This window comes from Phaseolus vulgaris, chromosome 3 (genome assembly GCF_051622355.1).
Source record: "Phaseolus vulgaris cultivar YP4 chromosome 3, ASM5162235v1, whole genome shotgun sequence".
NCBI classification, from domain to species: Eukaryota; Viridiplantae; Streptophyta; class Magnoliopsida; order Fabales; family Fabaceae; genus Phaseolus; species Phaseolus vulgaris.
In genome coordinates, this window is record NC_143500.1 from 52,085,183 (window position 1) to 52,104,121 (window position 18,939).

At 34.4% G+C, this 18,939-nt stretch overlaps 3 protein-coding genes across 3 annotated transcripts; 1 reads left to right on the forward strand and 2 right to left on the reverse strand.

Moving 5' to 3' along the window:
- Positions 1-2,580: 2,580 nt before the first annotated feature.
- On the reverse strand, positions 2,581-4,454 carry LOC137808510 (F-box protein At2g26160). The gene is made up of 2 exons (XM_068609653.1): positions 3,091-4,454; positions 2,581-2,855 (listed from the first exon to the last, which is right to left on the reverse strand). The coding sequence occupies exon 1, from the start codon at positions 4,215-4,217 to the stop codon at positions 3,123-3,125; it is 1,095 nt and encodes a 364-aa protein (XP_068465754.1). The 5' UTR covers positions 4,218-4,454; the 3' UTR covers positions 2,581-2,855; positions 3,091-3,122.
- A 2,232-nt stretch (positions 4,455-6,686) lies between these two features.
- LOC137808511 (conserved oligomeric Golgi complex component-related / COG complex component-like protein) lies at positions 6,687-12,935 on the forward strand. Its single transcript, XM_068609654.1, has 11 exons — positions 6,687-7,217; positions 9,593-9,741; positions 9,868-9,945; positions 10,071-10,164; positions 10,270-10,344; positions 10,459-10,755; positions 10,982-11,049; positions 11,136-11,190; positions 11,359-11,497; positions 12,026-12,210; positions 12,366-12,935. Exons 1-11 carry the CDS (start codon positions 6,951-6,953, stop codon positions 12,702-12,704), a joined length of 1,746 nt encoding a protein of 581 aa, XP_068465755.1. The 5' UTR covers positions 6,687-6,950; the 3' UTR covers positions 12,705-12,935.
- A 1,024-nt stretch (positions 12,936-13,959) lies between these two features.
- Positions 13,960-16,530, reverse strand: LOC137805985 (GDSL esterase/lipase At5g55050). The gene is made up of 5 exons (XM_068605860.1): positions 16,216-16,530; positions 15,988-16,130; positions 15,122-15,352; positions 14,790-15,036; positions 13,960-14,425 (listed from the first exon to the last, which is right to left on the reverse strand). Exons 1-5 carry the CDS (start codon positions 16,466-16,468, stop codon positions 14,196-14,198), a joined length of 1,104 nt encoding a protein of 367 aa, XP_068461961.1. The 5' UTR covers positions 16,469-16,530; the 3' UTR covers positions 13,960-14,195.
- Positions 16,531-18,939: the final 2,409 nt, after the last annotated feature.

Sequence of the window (18,939 nt, forward strand, 5' to 3'; positions counted from 1 at the left end):
ATCTATTAAAACCATCCGCGTTGACAACGGACTGAAATTTATTTCAATGTATGATTTTTTTTCTCAAAAAAGGTATTGAATGTCAACGCACTTGCGTTTACACGCAAACATAGACATGTTTTAAACACAGCACGAGCCCTCCTATTTCAGTCCAATTTACCATTAGAATTTTGGGGAGAATGCGTTTTAACCGCCACATATATCATTAATCGCTTGCCATCACCTTTACTAAAAAATAAATCAGCTTTTGAGCTACTATATAATCAACCACCTGCAACTGTTGTTTCACCTAAGCAAAAATTTGATCCGCGTGCCCGACAATGCATCTTCATTGATTATCCTCACAATCAAAAAGCATACAAATTATTTGATGTAGATGCAGACACTTTTTTTACAAGTCGGGATGTCATCTTCCATGAAAGTGTTTTCCCATTCTGCCAACAGTCACAGACACAATCCTCACCTCCATTACAAGGTATTTTGCCCACTATTGACATTGACTTACCCACTCTTGTCCAACATTCACTCAATCAACCTTCTTCTCCTACTCGTCACAATACACCTGAACCTCCATCAAACCAACTCTTTTCTCCTACTCGTCATAATCCACCTCAACCTCCATCAAACCAACTTTCTTCTCCTACTCGTCATAATACACCTGAACCTCCAGTAGACCAACCTTCTTCTCTCATGCCAAGAAGTTTAGCACCCATTACCAAACCTTCTCCAACCGATTCGACGATCCAGTCGCACATCAACCCAACCTTCCTGGCTTCAAGACTACGTAACGGGATCTCAAGCCAATCATTTGACCACTGCCCAAGACCGACCGAATGGAACCAGGTATCCTATGCATCATTTTCTTTCTAATTCACGATTTTCTTCTACACATAGTGCATATCTGGCTAACATCACAGCCACCAAAGAACCTCACAATTATACTCAAGCTATCCTTGATCCAAATTGGCAAAAAGCAATGGACGAAGAGCTTTCCGCCTTGCAGCTAAATCAAACGTGGACCTTGACACGTTACCCGCTGGGCAGAAACCCATCGGATGCAAATGGGTCTATAAAATAAAGTACAACTCAGATGGTAGCGTCGACAAATATAAGGCGCGCCTTGTCGCAAAGGGGTACACTCAGATTGAAGGTGTCGACTATTCTGAAATTTTTTCACCAACAGCAAAATTAACAACTTTGAGGTGTCTCCTCACCATTGCAGCAGCCAGGAATTGGTTTACTCACCAGCTAGATGTGCAAAATGCCTTCTTACATGGCACATTACATGAAATTATTTACATGGACTTGCCACCCGGCATCATCAACAGAGGGAGAACATTGTATGTCGACTCAACAAATCCCTTTATGGTCTCAAACAAGCATCTCGAACATGGTTTTCAACATTTTCTCATGTGATTAAATCTGTAGGATTTCAACAGTCCAAGACAGATTACTCTCTATTCACAAGACATAATAACTCATCATTTACTGCTCTTTTGATTTATGTGGATGATATTCTTTTGACAAGAAATGATTTGACAGAAATTCAGCGTGTTAAAGATTGTTTATTACAACAATTTCGCATTAAAGATCTTGGAGACCTAAAATATTTTCTAGGGATTGAATTTTCCCGTTCCAAAGCTGGTATTTACATGTCTCAAAGAAAATATGCGCTTGATATTTTGCAGGATACGGGACTCACAGGTCGTCCAATGGAACAATACCTAAAACTCACACCAGACGATGGAGAGTTATTAAAGGATCCAGTCAAATACAGGCGACTCGTGGGACGACTTATATACCTCACGGTTACTCGACCTGACATAGCATTTTCGGTTTGGACCCTAAGTCAATATATACAGGATCCACGGAAACCTCATTGGGATGCAGCAATTCGAGTACTAAGTACATCAAAGGATCACCAGGACAAGGATTGTTATTGCCATCCGAAAACAATCTGACATTGACAGCTTATTGCGACTCAGACTGGGGAGGTTGTCAGACAACTCGGAGATCTGGATATTGCATTTTTTCTTGGTTCCTCTCTTATCTCATGGAAGTCAAAAAAACAGACAAACGTTTCAAGATCATCAGCGAAAGCAGAATACCGTGCAATGGCCAATACTTATTGGAGATAGTTTGGTTGCGATATCTATTGCAGGATTTAAAGATGTCATGTAACTTGCCAGGTCAACTTTTTTGTGACAATCAAGCGGCATTACATATAGCAGCAAACTCAGTATTTCATGAACGTAGAAAACATATTGAGATAGACTGCCACATTGTGCGAGAAAAATTACAAGCTGGGATAATCAGTCCTTCATATGTACCAACACAATATCAGCTCGCAGATATTTTTACGAAGGCATTGGGTAAGGAACGATTTTTGACGCTACGACACAAGTTGGGGGTTCTTGATCTTCACCTACCAACTTGAGGGGAGTATTAAGGAAATAATAATTATAAAATTATATGCAATTATTGTATGCAATATTTGACGATATTGTACCAATTATATGCAATTAATTTAATAATTATAAAATCTCATTATTAGTATCCTACCACCTAATTAGATTGTAATTTGGAGAGAGAAACTTCCTATATATTTACTATACTGATGTAATATACACATAAGAGAATAAAATTTTTTTTTCTCCCTACCAAATAAAATACAGAGTCAAAATAAGCAGATCACGGAGAACAAACCAGTTATTCCAGTTTTTCATCTCAACCAACTTCTGACACCGGGCCATGATTTTCCACAACTCAAGATCAAACCTCGTTCTGTATGCCAATTAGTATAGTGTCTGCACTCTGCACTTCTTCTGGGAGAGGCCCCACACAAAAGCTTTCCACTGCCACAACAAACCACATATCTCAGTCATCAAAACTAGTATCACTTTATATCAGAAAAATGGTCAAAACAGGTAATAGGAAGAGAGACACAGAAAAATTATACGTGCTAATCAGGTGTTTGGGTCATTTGGTGTTCACAAAGAGAAACAGAAAGAAACATCATATGCAAATGAATAAGGTATTGAAGACATGAATAGAAAGTAAAGAAGGGAGTTATGTGAATAAGCAATATACTTTTAAAGTCAATTATTGTGGAGGTGGTTTTGTCATCCAATTCTTAGCCATGATGAGTGAGAACACAGAGATTTGTCAACACAGGGATCAAAGTCAATGGCCACAAAACTACGATCCTCTAAGTTGTAGGCACGAACGTTAAAGATATCTGTGAAATAGATGCAATTCTCTTGGTACCCCGTTATATCTTTAGCAGAAACAGAGAAGCTACAACTTTTACCCAAAACAAAGGCTCTATCTCCCAAGTTTTTGACATCAACCCACGTTCCCCACTCTTCGTCCAACTTATAAACCTTGAAACACACCACCGCAACATCACCGTAGTTCCTTCTTCTGGGAGGCTTTTCGTAGAACCTATCAACAACATACAGACTCCCACATGACTCCACCAAATGCTTCTTGTTCCCAAAGCCACACAAGGGAGGAGAAAACTGCACCAACTTCAAGGAAGAAGTATCAACCCATGAAATGGTACCCCACTTGTCAGTCACATAAAACTGACTCTTGAACACGATAACATCATCGTAGAAGAAGTTTTCGTCATCCAGCAGACTCCATTTCTCGTCCCCATGTTTCATGATCCCCAGCTTCCCCTCCAAAAAGATGCAACAAGCCACGGAATCCTCAACATCAACCCAAGGGGAATTGGGAAAGAACACAACTTTGCTTACAAAGGCAGATAATTGACGGTGAATGGTGTATGATTTGCATAACTCGATGACCCGATAGTCCAACAAGTTCCACAACATGGGAGAACTGGTGCCATGAGGGTACAAGATTTTGTCGGATATTGGACTGAGCAAAGTGAAGGACTGATTCTTTGATTCCTGAACCTTGATCAGCCACCCTTTGGAAGAAGGTGCCAAGGGCTCCAAATTGGAGGCTCCAAGGCTTGGTTCAATAAGAAAGACTGTGGCTTGGCTGAGGAAGGTGTCTATGGATTGGTTCAGGGGCTGAGGAATCTGTATAGGAAAAGAAGGAGAATTGGGGAGAGAGAGAGGGATAGAAGATCGACATGACTCACACACACTGCGAAACCTGACAACATCCATGTGGTTTTCCATAGATTTTCCGATCTTTGGCCATAGATCTATGGGAAGTTCAGACCAATCAACTTTATCATCCATGGCTTAAAATTGAAACACTAGTTTGTGTTGTTGAGTTTGGTGTGTGGGTTGATCTGTGTGGAGGGATTTATCGAAAGGGTTTGGGTCCAAGGAACGAAAGTACGATGAAATGATGCCGAAATCACAGAGAAGACTTTAGGAGGATTTCTAATTTCGTCTTCATCAAGTTCTTCATCTTAGTCTCACATTTCAGAAGGAAATTAGGAAAGTTACGATGGGAATGATTGACAAAGTCTTTTTCTCATTTCTTACCACTAAACAATCAATAAGTGAAAATGCCACGTGCTGGGAGCTGGTTGGTAGAAATATTAGGGAAATTATCACCAAAACTGCAACCAATCACTACTTCATTATTCTTTCTTTTTTAATTCTTTTTCTTCCTATAACTATCAAATTTAGTGGTTACTACCTCTCTATTTTTTTAGTTTTATTATCTTTTCTTTTCTGTTTTTAAGTGGAATTTTAACAAAATATTTACATACTCTGATTATTGATTATCACATCCTTTTTTATTATAATTTGTATGCATTCGTTATATTATAGTTATTATCTCATTTGGTTTATATACATTTTGCATCAACATCCTTGTTTTTTATGTATATATTTTAGTTCTTATTTTTTTAGATTTAATTATTTTTTTAGCTTTATATTAAGGATAAATCTCAATATGATTTTAATTATTTATAAAATGATTCAATATTGTCTCTTCTGTTAGATTATTCTTTACAATGTTAAGTGGATGATGAATTCACATCTTTAAAATAGTCACTTTTTAGTTTCTACATAAAATAAATAAATAAAAGTTAAAAGTAACATTGCAAAAGATAATATTTGAATAAAAATGTCAAGTGTGATATAAAGATAAATCATTCTTAATATTATGTTAAAGGAAAATCATTGGAAGAATCCTTCATGTTAAGTCATATAGGCTTTGTTTGTATTTGATGACTAAGGGGAGAGAGAGAGAAAAAAAGAAGAGAAAAAAATGGGGTGGTTTTGATCAAAAGGAAAGAGAGTGAAAATAAAGGAAAATAAATGAAAAGTTTATAAGTGATGTGATTGAGAACTTGTTTTAATTAATGAAGTTGTAAGATTAGAATTTTGACATTGTGATTAAAATTAATTTGAATTAAAATATTATTCAAAAAATTAATTTTTGTCTACTTTATTATTTTAATCTCATTTGTTTTTTTTTATTATTTGTTATTTATTAATAAAATTTATAATTACAAAATAATAAATTATTAAATACTATACATGTAATTTTTGGATAATTATGTGTAATTTATTATCTATAACTTAAAATATAAAATACATAATTTATTTTCTGAAATTTTGATAATGTGTAATTTGCAATAATGATATATAATTTATTATCTAAAGCTGATTTTTTTTATTACAAAATAATAAAGTATTAAATTTTTTTATATTATTATCACACAAAAATGATAGTATTAATTTCATTACTCACTAAACTATTTAATTCTGAAATATTATTTTTTTATATTTGTATTATTAAATGATATATTATATGTAACCTATATTATTTAGTTGTGAAATTTTGGAAACCAAGTATATAATTTCAATTTTCATATCATCTAGAAAATACACTTAAAACAAAATTAAAATACTAACTTTTTGAACTAACTATATATTCATTAATTAAAACATAAAATAATTATATATTTTTTTCAAGATAGTGTAAAGAACACAGCACATATCACACATAATATAAGGATAAATCATTCATCGGAAAATTTTTTACGAATCCTACATGATAAATTCATATAATATTTGTCTTAAGCAAAATGCATAAGTTAATTTTGAGAAACCCAATTACCAAACTTCTCTAAATTCTGTCTTTTTTTTAAGTAATAAATAAATAAAATAAAATGAAACATTTCAGGGTACCAATCTTTATACACAAAACAAAATCAGTTTTCTTACACCCAACAAGTTAAGAATCCAACAGAACCTATACCACATTACCCAAAATTACAATAAAAAACAAGAAATAGAGTCCTCAATAACATCAATCTACCCATAAAACACACCCTCATGATATACAGAGAACCCAACACTTAAACCATGTTTTTGCCAGTAGTCTGACAAATGTCGAAACCTAATTACCAAAAACACAAAAACCAACCATACCTACAAAAAGAAATCATAGATCAGATAGACTTGTACACAACACTACCTTGCCAGGTGAGGACCCTATGAAACCTGCACAAAACACATAACTACTTCCAAGTCTAGCAAAAACGTTAATTAAAAAATCTAAAAATTCAGTCTTTCAAATATCTCATATAACAATGAGATTCTAAACACGAGTAGAGGAAACAACTAATTTTTCTTTTCCTGTAAATAAATTAATTTTGTTTTATAAAACATTCATTTATTTTTTCTTATTTTTATCTCATATTCATTACAAGTTTTATAAAAATAAATCTATGTTAAAGTTGATATGAAAACACAAAAAAAGAATTGAATTATACTCCGAGAAAATATTTTTTATATAACTTTTTGTGGAAGGGAACCCAATCGCCATAAGTGAATGTTGAAAACTTAAATCCTTAGTGATTAACAGAGTGAAATTTCTTGCAGTGGAGACTCATTTATCCAAATGGCAGGGCAATTTGAGATCTGATTCAGATTTCCTTGCAACAGAAAAGATGAAGTGAGTTCAGATCTGAGTTTCAGTTGATACTGCGATTTGATTTGCGGAGAATAATGGAGTTGGTATCATCGGAATTGGAGGCGGCGCTTCCTCTTCCTCTGGCGTCGGAATCACAGCAACCCTACGTCTCCGAACTCCTATCCTTCACTCTTGATCGCCTTCACAAGGAGCCCGAGCTCCTGCGCGTCGATGCCGACCGCATTCGCCGCCAAATGCAAGAGGTCGCCGTCGCTAATTACCGATCTTTCATTGCCGCCGCCGACGCCTTAATCGCCATTCGCCACGAAGTCTCCTCCATTGACAACCACCTCGAATCTCTCGTACCTTCTCTCTACTCTCCCTTTTCATTTCGTTTTTTTCTTGTATTTCACTTTTCTAGCTCTGGTTATATTAAATTCAATCTTTAACCAAGCGGATTTGGTTATTGTTGCAAATGTGATCGTGCTTCGTACACATTCTTTGGGGCATTTCGTTGGGTTGGGATAAAATTAGGTGATTAGGTTCAACTGAGTGTAAAGCGTGTTACTAATAGAATTGGATTGGAAAACTAGAAAACAGGTATAGAAGAATAAGATTTGTATTGAATAGCACTGCTCTTCCTCTATCTGAATCATCATGGTTACAGAACCAAGAGAAAACTTAGAAGCGAGCGAAGCTGAGGGCAATTATGACAGTCCTGAATTTTCTAACGAGCCTCTATTTCAAACTCAATCCCTATTAGTTTGTACTGTGTCACCTTTTCTCTCTCTTTTCCTTCTAATTTGTAAATGACACAACTAGTTAACTTACTATTAATGTTATTACAGTTGAACGGGCCCTGGTTTGTTTATAACAGAAACCAACCCAAGTTCTAATTCCCTGTGCTCACCCGTTGCATAAGTAATCAGGAATAACACTCTGCACCTAAAAATTTCATTGTTCTCTGGGTACAATTCCTGTAATTGGCGACTGATTACCAAGAAATCTTTAAAACCTGAATATCGCCGTGGTGAATAAGAAATTCAGTGACTTAAGAAGGATGATCTCAGATAGCTATGGCACCAGCTTGCTGCACCTTCAATTTTGAATAATTAGACAAAATATGAGTCAGGAGTTTAGGGTTGCAGTGTCTCACCTAGGGCAACATCTCGGGCTGATTTAAATATTGTTAATCTTGTTCAAAATCTGGAATGAGCCATAAGATCCAAGGTTCAGCTTCTCATTGATTTTCTTAGCCAATGATCTACATCTATAGGGCTGTATTTTAAGAAAACCCCACTCTCCTAGCTGCTATTCAACATTTCTGCCATGCTTGGTAGTTAGTACCACCCATAGAAATAACCCAGTCCAAACATACCTAAGGATAATCTCTTCCTGGCCAGAGACAATGGTGGCTTGAAAACCTTGTAAACAGACTACTTCTTGAAGGAAAATCTCTGCTACATCTCAGGCAGTAAGTTGGTTTAGTATTACCACGATGTCCTTGCCTTGAGCTTTTGTAATCCCTCAATAAAATCCATGGAAATTAGTAATGATCGCAACACAAGTGTTTCCACAGGAGTTAAGGTATGACTTTTTTTTCTTCTGTTCTGATAAAGCTTTACTGAGGAAAGCTACTGGGTGATCTTTGTACAGCAAAACAGTTCTGAAACCTTTATCAAATGCATGTAGAACAAAATGTCTTGAGAAATCTGGTCTGTCAAAACTAGATGTGAAGTCATTTCTGCCCAGGGACGACAAATCCAGAAATTATTTAATGAGGTGCTGAAATAAATACAAAGTTAAATAAAAGTTAAATACATCATGGACTTTTAGTTATACACTGGAACAAAATTAAAAATTAATTAAAAGCACTTAATGAAAATTATTTATTATCATACAACAGCTACAATATTGTTAAAGAAATTTAAATATGTATGCTGTTGTACAATGACTTTGAAAGCTGAACATTGATTACTATAGTTTAGCAACCAATCTCTTGCTCTCATTTAAAAATATAATTGTGGCCTAAGTTGTAGACCAAAAAGACATAGTGGAAGCTTTAGTGGCAGGAATCTGTGATTCTGTGCAATCTTCAATAGGGACACTAATCTTGTGTAGTTCACAAACTTGTTTGAGCAGGATATAAAGTGACAGGTGAAAATTCATTTAGAAATTGTAGCTGAATCCAATATTTATTACTTAAATAAGTTTGACAAGTAAGCTATTGGGCTTTGTAAACTGAAGCATGTTTGTTTAACCCAATTCATAAGAGGAGGAGGCCGACATGAACTGGGGGTGGGGGAAGGGGTTTCCAATACCCAGAAAAACATGTAACTGTTGTAAAAAAAGTTAAGGAGGGGCATGGCCCCCACCGCTTCTGTCTCTGGTTCTCCCCATAATGCGTATGACTAATAACTAAATCATTTCTTACTGTAATAACAATTGAGCCTGACCCTGGTCTGTTTGTGGCAGAAACCAACTCTAATCCCGTGTCACCTTATCCCTCTTAACGTACACCTTTTTATTAGATCTGCTATTGGTTTCTTTGACAGACATGTAGAAAGATTAGACAGCTTTCCTGCTGCTTCAATGTGCTATCTTGTTCTCTGTTGTTTAATTTGCCCAGCTTTTGTGATAATACAGTTTCCATCTCCTTGTCATTGTGAATTTCTATTTTTTCTTGTGCGTTTGGTCATAAACATTTTGCATTGAGTATTGATCTCCTCCGTTACAGATAAATGAGATCCCAAAGCTGACATCTGGATGCACTGAATTCATAGAATCTGCTGAGCAGATTTTGGACAAGAGGAAGATGAACCAAACAATGCTAGCTAATCACAGTACTTTGCTTGACTTGCTAGAAATTCCTCAACTCATGGACACGTATGTTAAAAAGGATAGACTATGTTATTATTACACTCCTGGGATTTTCGCGTAGTAGTGTTCTTACATAGTATGATGAGCATTTCCTTCCTCTGTAGAAGCCTTGTAAATTAATTATTTTTGCAGATGTGTACGCAATGGGAATTATGATGAAGCCCTAGATTTGGAAGCATTTGTTGGCAAACTTTCAACCATGCATCCAAAGTAAGTTTATATGCTTCTTCCATACTGTCTATAAGTAATTTAACTTTGAATAAGATTCTTTTTCTTCCTGTTATGCATATATATATTTCTGTTCTTGTTACTAAATGTTTTTCATGGGTGCAAAGGTTACCCGTGATTCAAGCATTGGCTGCAGATGTTAGGCTGACTACCCAATCACTTCTTTCTCAGCTTCTACAGAAACTTCGCTCAAATATTCAGGTTTATGCAGTGTTATGATTTAATAGACAAAGAAATCCCACTTGATTCATCTATAAAAATGTTGCTTTTGTAGTTTCTTATTATTACTGTATCTTACTTTGCCAGTTACCTGAATGCCTTCGCATTATCGGATATTTACGGCGAATAGGAGTATTTAGTGAGTACGGAATGCGTTTGCTGGTAAGATGTAATGATTGTACGGTCTTTCTTGCTTGTCTCTTAATTTTCAGTTCGGTTGCATCTCCTTGGTTTCCTTTTTGGCTTTCATTTGACTTGGCATTTATTTATTTGTAGTTCTTAAGATGCCGAGAGGCATGGCTTACTGGTATACTTGAGGATCTGGACCAGGCAAATCCATACGAGTACTTAAAAGGGATGATCAACTGTCACCGAATGCATCTTTTTGATGTTGTTAACCAATATCGAGCAATATTTGCTGACGACACATCAGGAAGTGAGGAAAATTATGATGGTGGGCTTCTTTTTAGCTGGGCAATGCACCAAATTACCTCACACCTAAAAACTTTGAAAATTATGCTTCCAAAGATAACCGAAGGTGGATCTCTGTCAAATATTTTGGATCAGTGCATGGTGGGCTTCTTCTATCTTACTCTGTTGATTTTGAAATTCGAAAGAATTATGATATTGTATAGACTACATAAATTTGAGGCATATTAGATTTCTAGCAGCTTCCCTTCCTGTGGAAAATTAGGTCAAAGGAGAAGAACACTTAAGTTTCTCCTGCCTGCTAGTACTGCTTGACTCATACAACAAGAAGAAATTACATCTAACATTCTTTTATTTGTACTTTTAACAGTACTGTGCCATGGGACTTGGTTGGGTTGGACTAGATTTTCGAGGCTTGCTCCCATCTCTTTTTGAAGAGTAAAACATGCTCCTTTAATGATCTGTTATTATATTAAGCCATATATTTAAAACATTTTTTAATATATATGATGGTTTCTTTACAGAGCTGTTCTGAACTTATTCTCCAAAAATATGAGCACTGCAGTAGAGAATTTTCAGGTAATGCTGTGAAGTGTAATTATTTTACATGGCAGTTACTGAGATTGCTTTTATGCATTGATCTTTGGTTTATACAAACAAGTCAACATCTAGGGACCCCTTTTTCATTTTTTCCCCGACTAGTTGTCTATCTTTTATGTAGTGATTATGAGATGGATTTGTTCACAGTTGGTCTTGGATTCACATCGATGGGTTCCCTTGCCAGCAGTTGGCTTTTCTGGAAGTTCTGTTGGTGATGAAAATCATGAGGATGTCACTCCGCCCTCTAATTTGATGGAGCATCCACCTCTTGCTGTTTTTATTAATGGTGAGCCTAGTAAATGTTTTCTTCTAGATATCTTCAGGAAATTATTTGTTCATTATCCTTTGCCTATTTTACATTCGTCCAACCACTCACTCACACATGCTAACATACACTCACATACTCTGTTCGAAATATAGAATAAGTGCAAAATGGAAACATCCATGGTTGATGGGTCATGTTTTATGAAGCTTCTTTGATGAAACTTCAATCGGTGCTGTTAATCATGTGATTCCATAATGCTTTATTATGTATGCTTCATATTCTTCCTGCTTTTATAAACCCTTTGTTAAAAGGAGAAAGCAAGAGACATGAAACAAGTCAATATAAAACAACTGAGTATGTTATTATATAATGTGGGTAATAATTACTGAAAAAATAAATTTATAATTATCATAATTATGTAAATTTCCCAATTACCATAATTAAGGATATCTAACAATATCCAACCATTTGCTAATGAATATAAATTAAAGACATCTAAATATCTGATATCCTTTATCCATTTTAATGTCCACTTCTTGGTGGCTGCAGGTGTATCTGCAGCAATGAATGAGCTACGTCCATGTGCCCCAATAAGTCTAAAACATGTCCTTGCCCAAGAATTGATTAAGGGATTACGGGCAGTTTCTGATTCATTGTTGCTGTACAATACAACGCGAGTGCTACGGGCTAACGAGTCAGGGCTTTTCCTCTCACTCTGCCGGTCATTAATTGAGGTATTTTATTAGTCTTACACAATGCAGCTTGATTACTGATTCTATTTTGGGATCATCTACACTATAACCTAATGCAAACTCCTGAACCACTTCATCTGTATTCAATCCAAGATGCTTTCTATAATATATATATTACCTTCAAATTCGATTTATAGGTTGCTTATCCTCATTGCGCAACTTGTTTTGGGCGTTGCTATCCTGGTGGAGCAACTCTTGTTATGGATGCCAAGAATGTTTATGATGGAATCAGCCGTCTTTTAGAGACCTCCTCTGCACGAGAACTCCCAAAACCAGTAAACAGTGGAGAATCCAAGAGCGTAGCTGAGAATGGCGAAGTGCCAAAAGTGGAAAATGGAGAAACACCTGATGTCAAAGAATCTGAAACCGTCAATGGCGAAGAGGTGCAGGCAGAAGGCCCTGAAGAAGGGTCTGAAGAAGGCCCTACTTCGCAGAAAGATCAAGAAGAAGCTAATCTTGAAAAGCCGCTTGAATAATGACATTTTTTTTGTTTTTAATTTTGATATTCATCCCCGTTTCAGTGTTTATATCTTGTCACCGTTCGTTTTATTCTTCGTGTACTCTATAAGACGAGTGTCATCAGCTGTAATTATATTATGGGATTACATCATACGAATAGGCCTTAGAATTTGTGTTAGAAGAACTAAGAGATTACTTGTAGAGATCAGTTTTGTTTTTGGGGGATAATATTTCCATACGTTCTACCTTCCAAGTGCCTCATTTCTGCTTTCGTTTTATTAACACTGTTAAGAAAAGAGGAATAGACCAGAAATAGAGCTAAAGTAGAAATTGTTTAATAGAAATAGTTCTGATATTTTTTAATTTAAAAAAATTATATGATTATTTGTTATTATTGTAATTATTATTAATTAATAATATAATAAGATTATAGAAAACGGGAAGAAGAGCTGAAGTTGCATATTTGCTAATTCTGTACAAATAGTTTGTATTCTATAATGATTTTTTTTTTTTGCAGTGAATCCCATGTATTCTATTCACTGAACTACATATTTACTTTTCTACACTAATATTGGTGATGTTCTTTGAACTGAATTGATTTTTCATTTGTGCGTGATCGTGTACAACAAAGTGTCTTCTCTGAATCATCTCGTTCACAGTTTCAAGTAGCTAATTTGCTAACGAAACCCTGAGCCTTCTTTCATAAGTTTAAGAGTAAACTTATGGTTGTTGAGAACTCTCCCATAAGTTTAAGGATAGATGTTACCTAATGCATGTACATGCATGTATGGTATCATGGGTATCCTTATGTGCATTTAACTTTTCCTCTGTTGTAATATAGTTTTCGTATCTTTCTCTTCTCCAATACATGCACAATTTCTCTCCTCTCTCTCTCTCTCTGATGTCATTACACTTTAAAAATCCGCTAATTTTTTTTTTTTATAATTTTAAAAATATTTATCATTATATAACTTACCTATTATGTTGAACCAAAGCAAAACGGGATGATGTAAATTCTGCCCCGATTTAACAATTAAAGCTTTATGTCAAGTAAAAGTAAAAGTTCAGTTATGTAGATTTTATTGTGGACAAAATTCATATTGGGTCTGATATGGCCAAATCCTTTTTTTTATCAGCTATGGCCAAATCCTATGCTAACGAACAACTTAATGATACAAATGAGGTGGATTATAGGTCATAAGGATTATTGTCACTCCAAAGAAAATGGAAGGATTTTTTGATATTTAGCGTATCAGAAAACCACATATATAAGGGGTTTATTAACATTCTGATTATTATAACCTACTAAGACAATACAATCCCTTGATGCCTATTATAAATTGCAACTCTTATTATGCCCTCACACACGATACAATTTTGAGGTATCGATGAGCAAATCATTAGATTATGCATGATACTTTTTTTCCGAACACAAGCAAAGAGTGGCTGTGAGATATGCCAGCTTCGTTATTTCACTAAAAATTGTAGTAAATATGGATTGTTATGACTCAATAGGAAGAAGCTAACTGGCTAAAATTGATTGGAGAAACAAAGTCGTTGCCTCCTTCAAATATCGTCTTAGCTGCCAATTCCGAAACTTTCTCAGTAGGATGAAACCAATCCCAAAACAAGAACTCTTCACGATTGTTACACAGACTAGCGTTTTGAGCTTTTATGCATCCACCTTGCCCATTCAGATATCCACTTCCGCAACATGCTGCCTTCGTTTCCTTCAACCCTACACGTTACCCAACATTCAAATACTTCATCACAAACAACACTTTTACTTTATTCTACTCTCTTAACTACTCATCATCATGTAATAAACTTCAGTATGATACATTCTCAGAACCACTAATACCAACTTTATACCTAACAAATAGAAACAAGTGATGGATAAAAATGCTTACATCAATGGTTAGTATGTGATCTGTATAAGGGTTGTAACATTTCTAAAGTGTGTATAAAGGTTCGGATATTTTTGAAGTGTCTATATAAGAATTGAGATACTCTCTATACAAGATATAAGAGTTGTGATACTTTCTCGAATTCTGAAAGTGTCTTATTTTATTTTATTTGTTAGAGTATGTGGTGGTGCTTACCGAAAGAAGATGAAATGTTTAACAAGATGGTGGTCATAACAAAAGAGTCAGCAAGTGAGTAGCGGAAGCCATCCAATTCTGAACTCAACTTTTGGAGAAGAACTTGAGTTGCAGAATGGAACGCAACTGCAAAATCATTCAGTGCTTTCACACACTGCCCTCCATTGCCAGACGTTATAGCGGGACAGCAACCTATGGGGGCAACGCTTATGATGCCAAATTTTCTAGCTCCCAGATCATATAATTTCTGCAATTTTAACCCCAATGATTAAACTATAATCAACCATGTCTCTAGCAGTTGGGTGGTGCAAAAGTTGTTCAAAATTAGGTACCTTTAAATGAGAGTAGTATGTGACTTGCACAAGCCCTAAATATTGTTCTGCGTTCAAACGAATGGAGCCACTGTGGTTACTTGCAAAATCGAAGAGATCGTTGCTTCCAACGCTAATCAGAAACAAAGACTTGGAAACAAAGCTATCAGCTTTGTATCCCAGTAACCCATTCAAACTTGCACGAACCAATGCAAATTGTTTCACCTGCTTTTCAAAGAAAACCACTTCTCCCTACAAACATCAATTTCATGCATGCATTATACCACTAAATATATATATGTAATAAAAAAAATCATAATACAAAGTTGGAATATAAAAATTCTAAATGTTATCGTGCATACATGCATGATGCAATTTCCAATTTTCTCTATTTAGAACGTTTTCACTTGTTAATCTTATAAACAAAATAGTGCCCAAGTCAAAGATTTTAACTAATGAAAATGAAAACAAAGATATTAGAAAGTTATATTTGTATTCTTTTTTTTTTTGGCACCTTATTTGTGCCAACCCTCTTATTTTCAATATTTTATTTAATAGATTTTGGTCTATTTTTAATTATTTTCCAGCCGTATTAGTGTTTTTATTTTTACTTTTGCACACGTTTTAAATAACTTTGAATAAATTTTATTTCAAATAATATATTTACTTTGAAAGATATTTATACCATTCAATCTATAAAATGTCTCCAACCAAAAAAATTAGCTTAGAATATAAAATGAGTTAAGAATATTGTGTTAATAAGGAATGGTTTAAATATTTTGGTTGGAGTGATAAACTGAAACATGCAAAATGTATCTGATATCATCATGTAAAGTAAAAATGAGTAAAACAAAGAGTTGTTACACACAGTAATTAGTAGTAATTACCCATGCCGCGGACCCTGTTTCTGGAAGAATTCCTGATCCTCCTGACGCAAAATTTACACCCTTCAGAATCTTATTCTTCGAATTGAATTCATTTTTCTTAGTCAGAAAAGGTGGTGGACTTTGCTGATAACCGAGTAGCCTCGCTAGTTTCCACAGAACAAAAAAAATGCAGGAAAACATTAGTTATAATTGATAGAGTAGTCATATTTATAGTTAAATAGTATTTACCAATTTGGTCAGCAGTGTTGAAGCCATTACTAAACCTTCCTGTGGGAAGTGAATGATAAAAATCAATGCCGTTGTAGGGGAAGTTGGCCCTTGCTCCAGACCTAAGAACATTGTTGGTTCCAACATCGAAAGTTGAGTCTCCAAATATGAACAATGGTGGGGCATCGTTATTCCCATGAGCTACGTGCATGGCCAGAGAAAAGAGAACAGATAAAAACACCAAAGCATACTCACTGCTCACAAAGGGTGCCATTTCTCAGCTTTAAACCCCTGTGAGAGAATATCACACACAAGAGTAGTTAATTAGTCTGGTACGAACCAAATGCAAAACGTAGAGTTTTATATACAAAGAATAACGAAAATGAAAGGTTAAAATTGTTGGTCATTGTCTCAAACAAATATTATAAGATTATGTAGAAACAAAGACATCGACATGGCCGACCATTGTCCACCATTGTTAGAATCAGCAGGAACCGTTCAAAGCATATATAATCCTCACTGTATATTAATGCAAAAAAAAATCGTACGGCTATTTATAATGTACACCTTTTTGTTTCTTTATTAATGTTACATATTTGTGAAAAGTGGTAAAAACATTTCATCTTTTTTCTTAATTAATAGTGAACTTTATTTGTACTTATTATATAGACAAAGTGATTCTAGAGAGTACTCCAAATTGTTTTTCGTCCCAAGTCTTTTTTTTTCAATTTTCTAATGTTCGGTAGGGGTTAACTTGCAAAAGGTACTCCGATTATCAAGTAATACTCATGACTATATATTATAAACTGAATTAAAGAGTACGTATTCTTTTCTAAAGAATTTATTTATAGTGTTTGGTCATGAGTCATTTGTTATAATGAGCAGAATCTATCGTATACTAGTATTAGCTAATTTTTAGGGAGGTTCCCTGATCTCTCGAAAAGTTATCTGGATGGATTTGGTGGGTCGTATTTGTGAATCTCATAGAGTTTTTACAACTGTCTTAACTACTATTTATAATAACTGTTTTAAATGTATTTTTGACTGATCGATCGGTTACCAAGGCTGAGTGACACGGCTACCGACCGGTGTATTTTTTGTGGCTTATTAATCACAATTAAGTTTCTTTAGTAACACAACAAAGATTTAATTTACATAAAGGATTAGTGTAGATTATGAAGATGAAACTCATATTAACTGTATAAGAAATAGTTAAAAGAGTGGTTGGAAGTTTGTTTTTTGCTATTTGGTGCGGATAACCGGTTAAAAGTAAGAGTTAATTAAGCCCCGACATGGGTCTAAAGCCAAAACTTAGTGTTCTAATGAGAATTTATGACGTACCTCACTCACTGTATGTGGCTGGTTTTATTGGAGGTGGAGAATATGATGACATGCTTCTTTTCTTGTCCATCTTTTGTTTTCATTTAACAACATTGGTATCATCGTGCCCCCACCAAGGTTTTTTGGACTTGCTTCATCACTTTCAGACAACCTTTTCATTTTACCTACTCATTCCAAATTTTTTTGAAACAAAAATATATAGAAGGAATCAATTTTAAATTTCTCACGAATAAATTATTTATAAACTTAATTTTTTCCCGTGCCTTTTCTGGTGGCATACTCTTATTTCATATATAAAATATTATGGTATTCTTATTTTAATTTTTGGTATAATAAATTTATTATATTTATATATTATTTATTAAAATCAATGAAACTGTGTTTGGACTATTAATCTTAGGTTTTTAATTTTATGGAACTATATATGAATATTTGTTTGATTATTTTGTGTGATAATGAGAGAAAACTAAGCTGTAAAACAATATTATAGAATAAAAAATAGAAAAATTAATGTAAATTGAAAACAAATAATGTTACTATCTATATAAATATTTACTTGACTTGTTCGTGTTGACACAACTTAACTTCTTCGTGTTTACACAACTTATCAATATGACAAAATTTTGAAAACCTACCATTTCCATAATTATTTGTCAAAATTGCATTGGAATAAACACCAAAAAAGTGTTAAAAAGAATTACATATAATAGATCTTACCTAAAATAAGATTCTATTGCATGACTCTAGTAAGATCTTAGCTAAAATAGGTGATGCACTGTACAACTAGGACAAATATTAACTGTATAATTGTCTTTTAACTGCCAGTTGTGAGAAGGTATATTCGTTCCTGAACAAAATGATGTTTTGTAGTTTTAGAAAATTTGGAGCATTTGGCATTGATTTCAAGTGTAGAATCAAAACCAGGCGCTGCAAGCAAAATCCTGAACAAAATCCAAGGAATTACCAACAAATTTTTTCCTTGTTCTGACAAAAGGTCACGTTCGTTTGAGATTCCTCCTCAATGATTTCATACAATAATTGCGTCGCGTGTTATGGGGAGAAGTTCACATGAGTTTAATCTCTCATTCAATCACAAGAAATTGGTTTATCACATCAAATTTAAATCTTACTTATGTAATATTTGTCACTATTATATTAATATTACTCTTTCCCTTTTCTTGTATGGGATGTTTTCTTCTCTTCCTTTCTTGGCCCAATCCCCCATCTGGGAAATATAAAACCAGAAGTAGACATTTAGTTTAAATGAAATAAGAACATTTTTTTAGTTTCTTTATAATTTGTTGATCATTTTATTATGAATATTAGTAGTAATTGGAAGCTCTAATTGTGTTAGTCACATATAAGGGATTAAGAATGAAATTTGGTCTTCTGTAAGATTAGCAA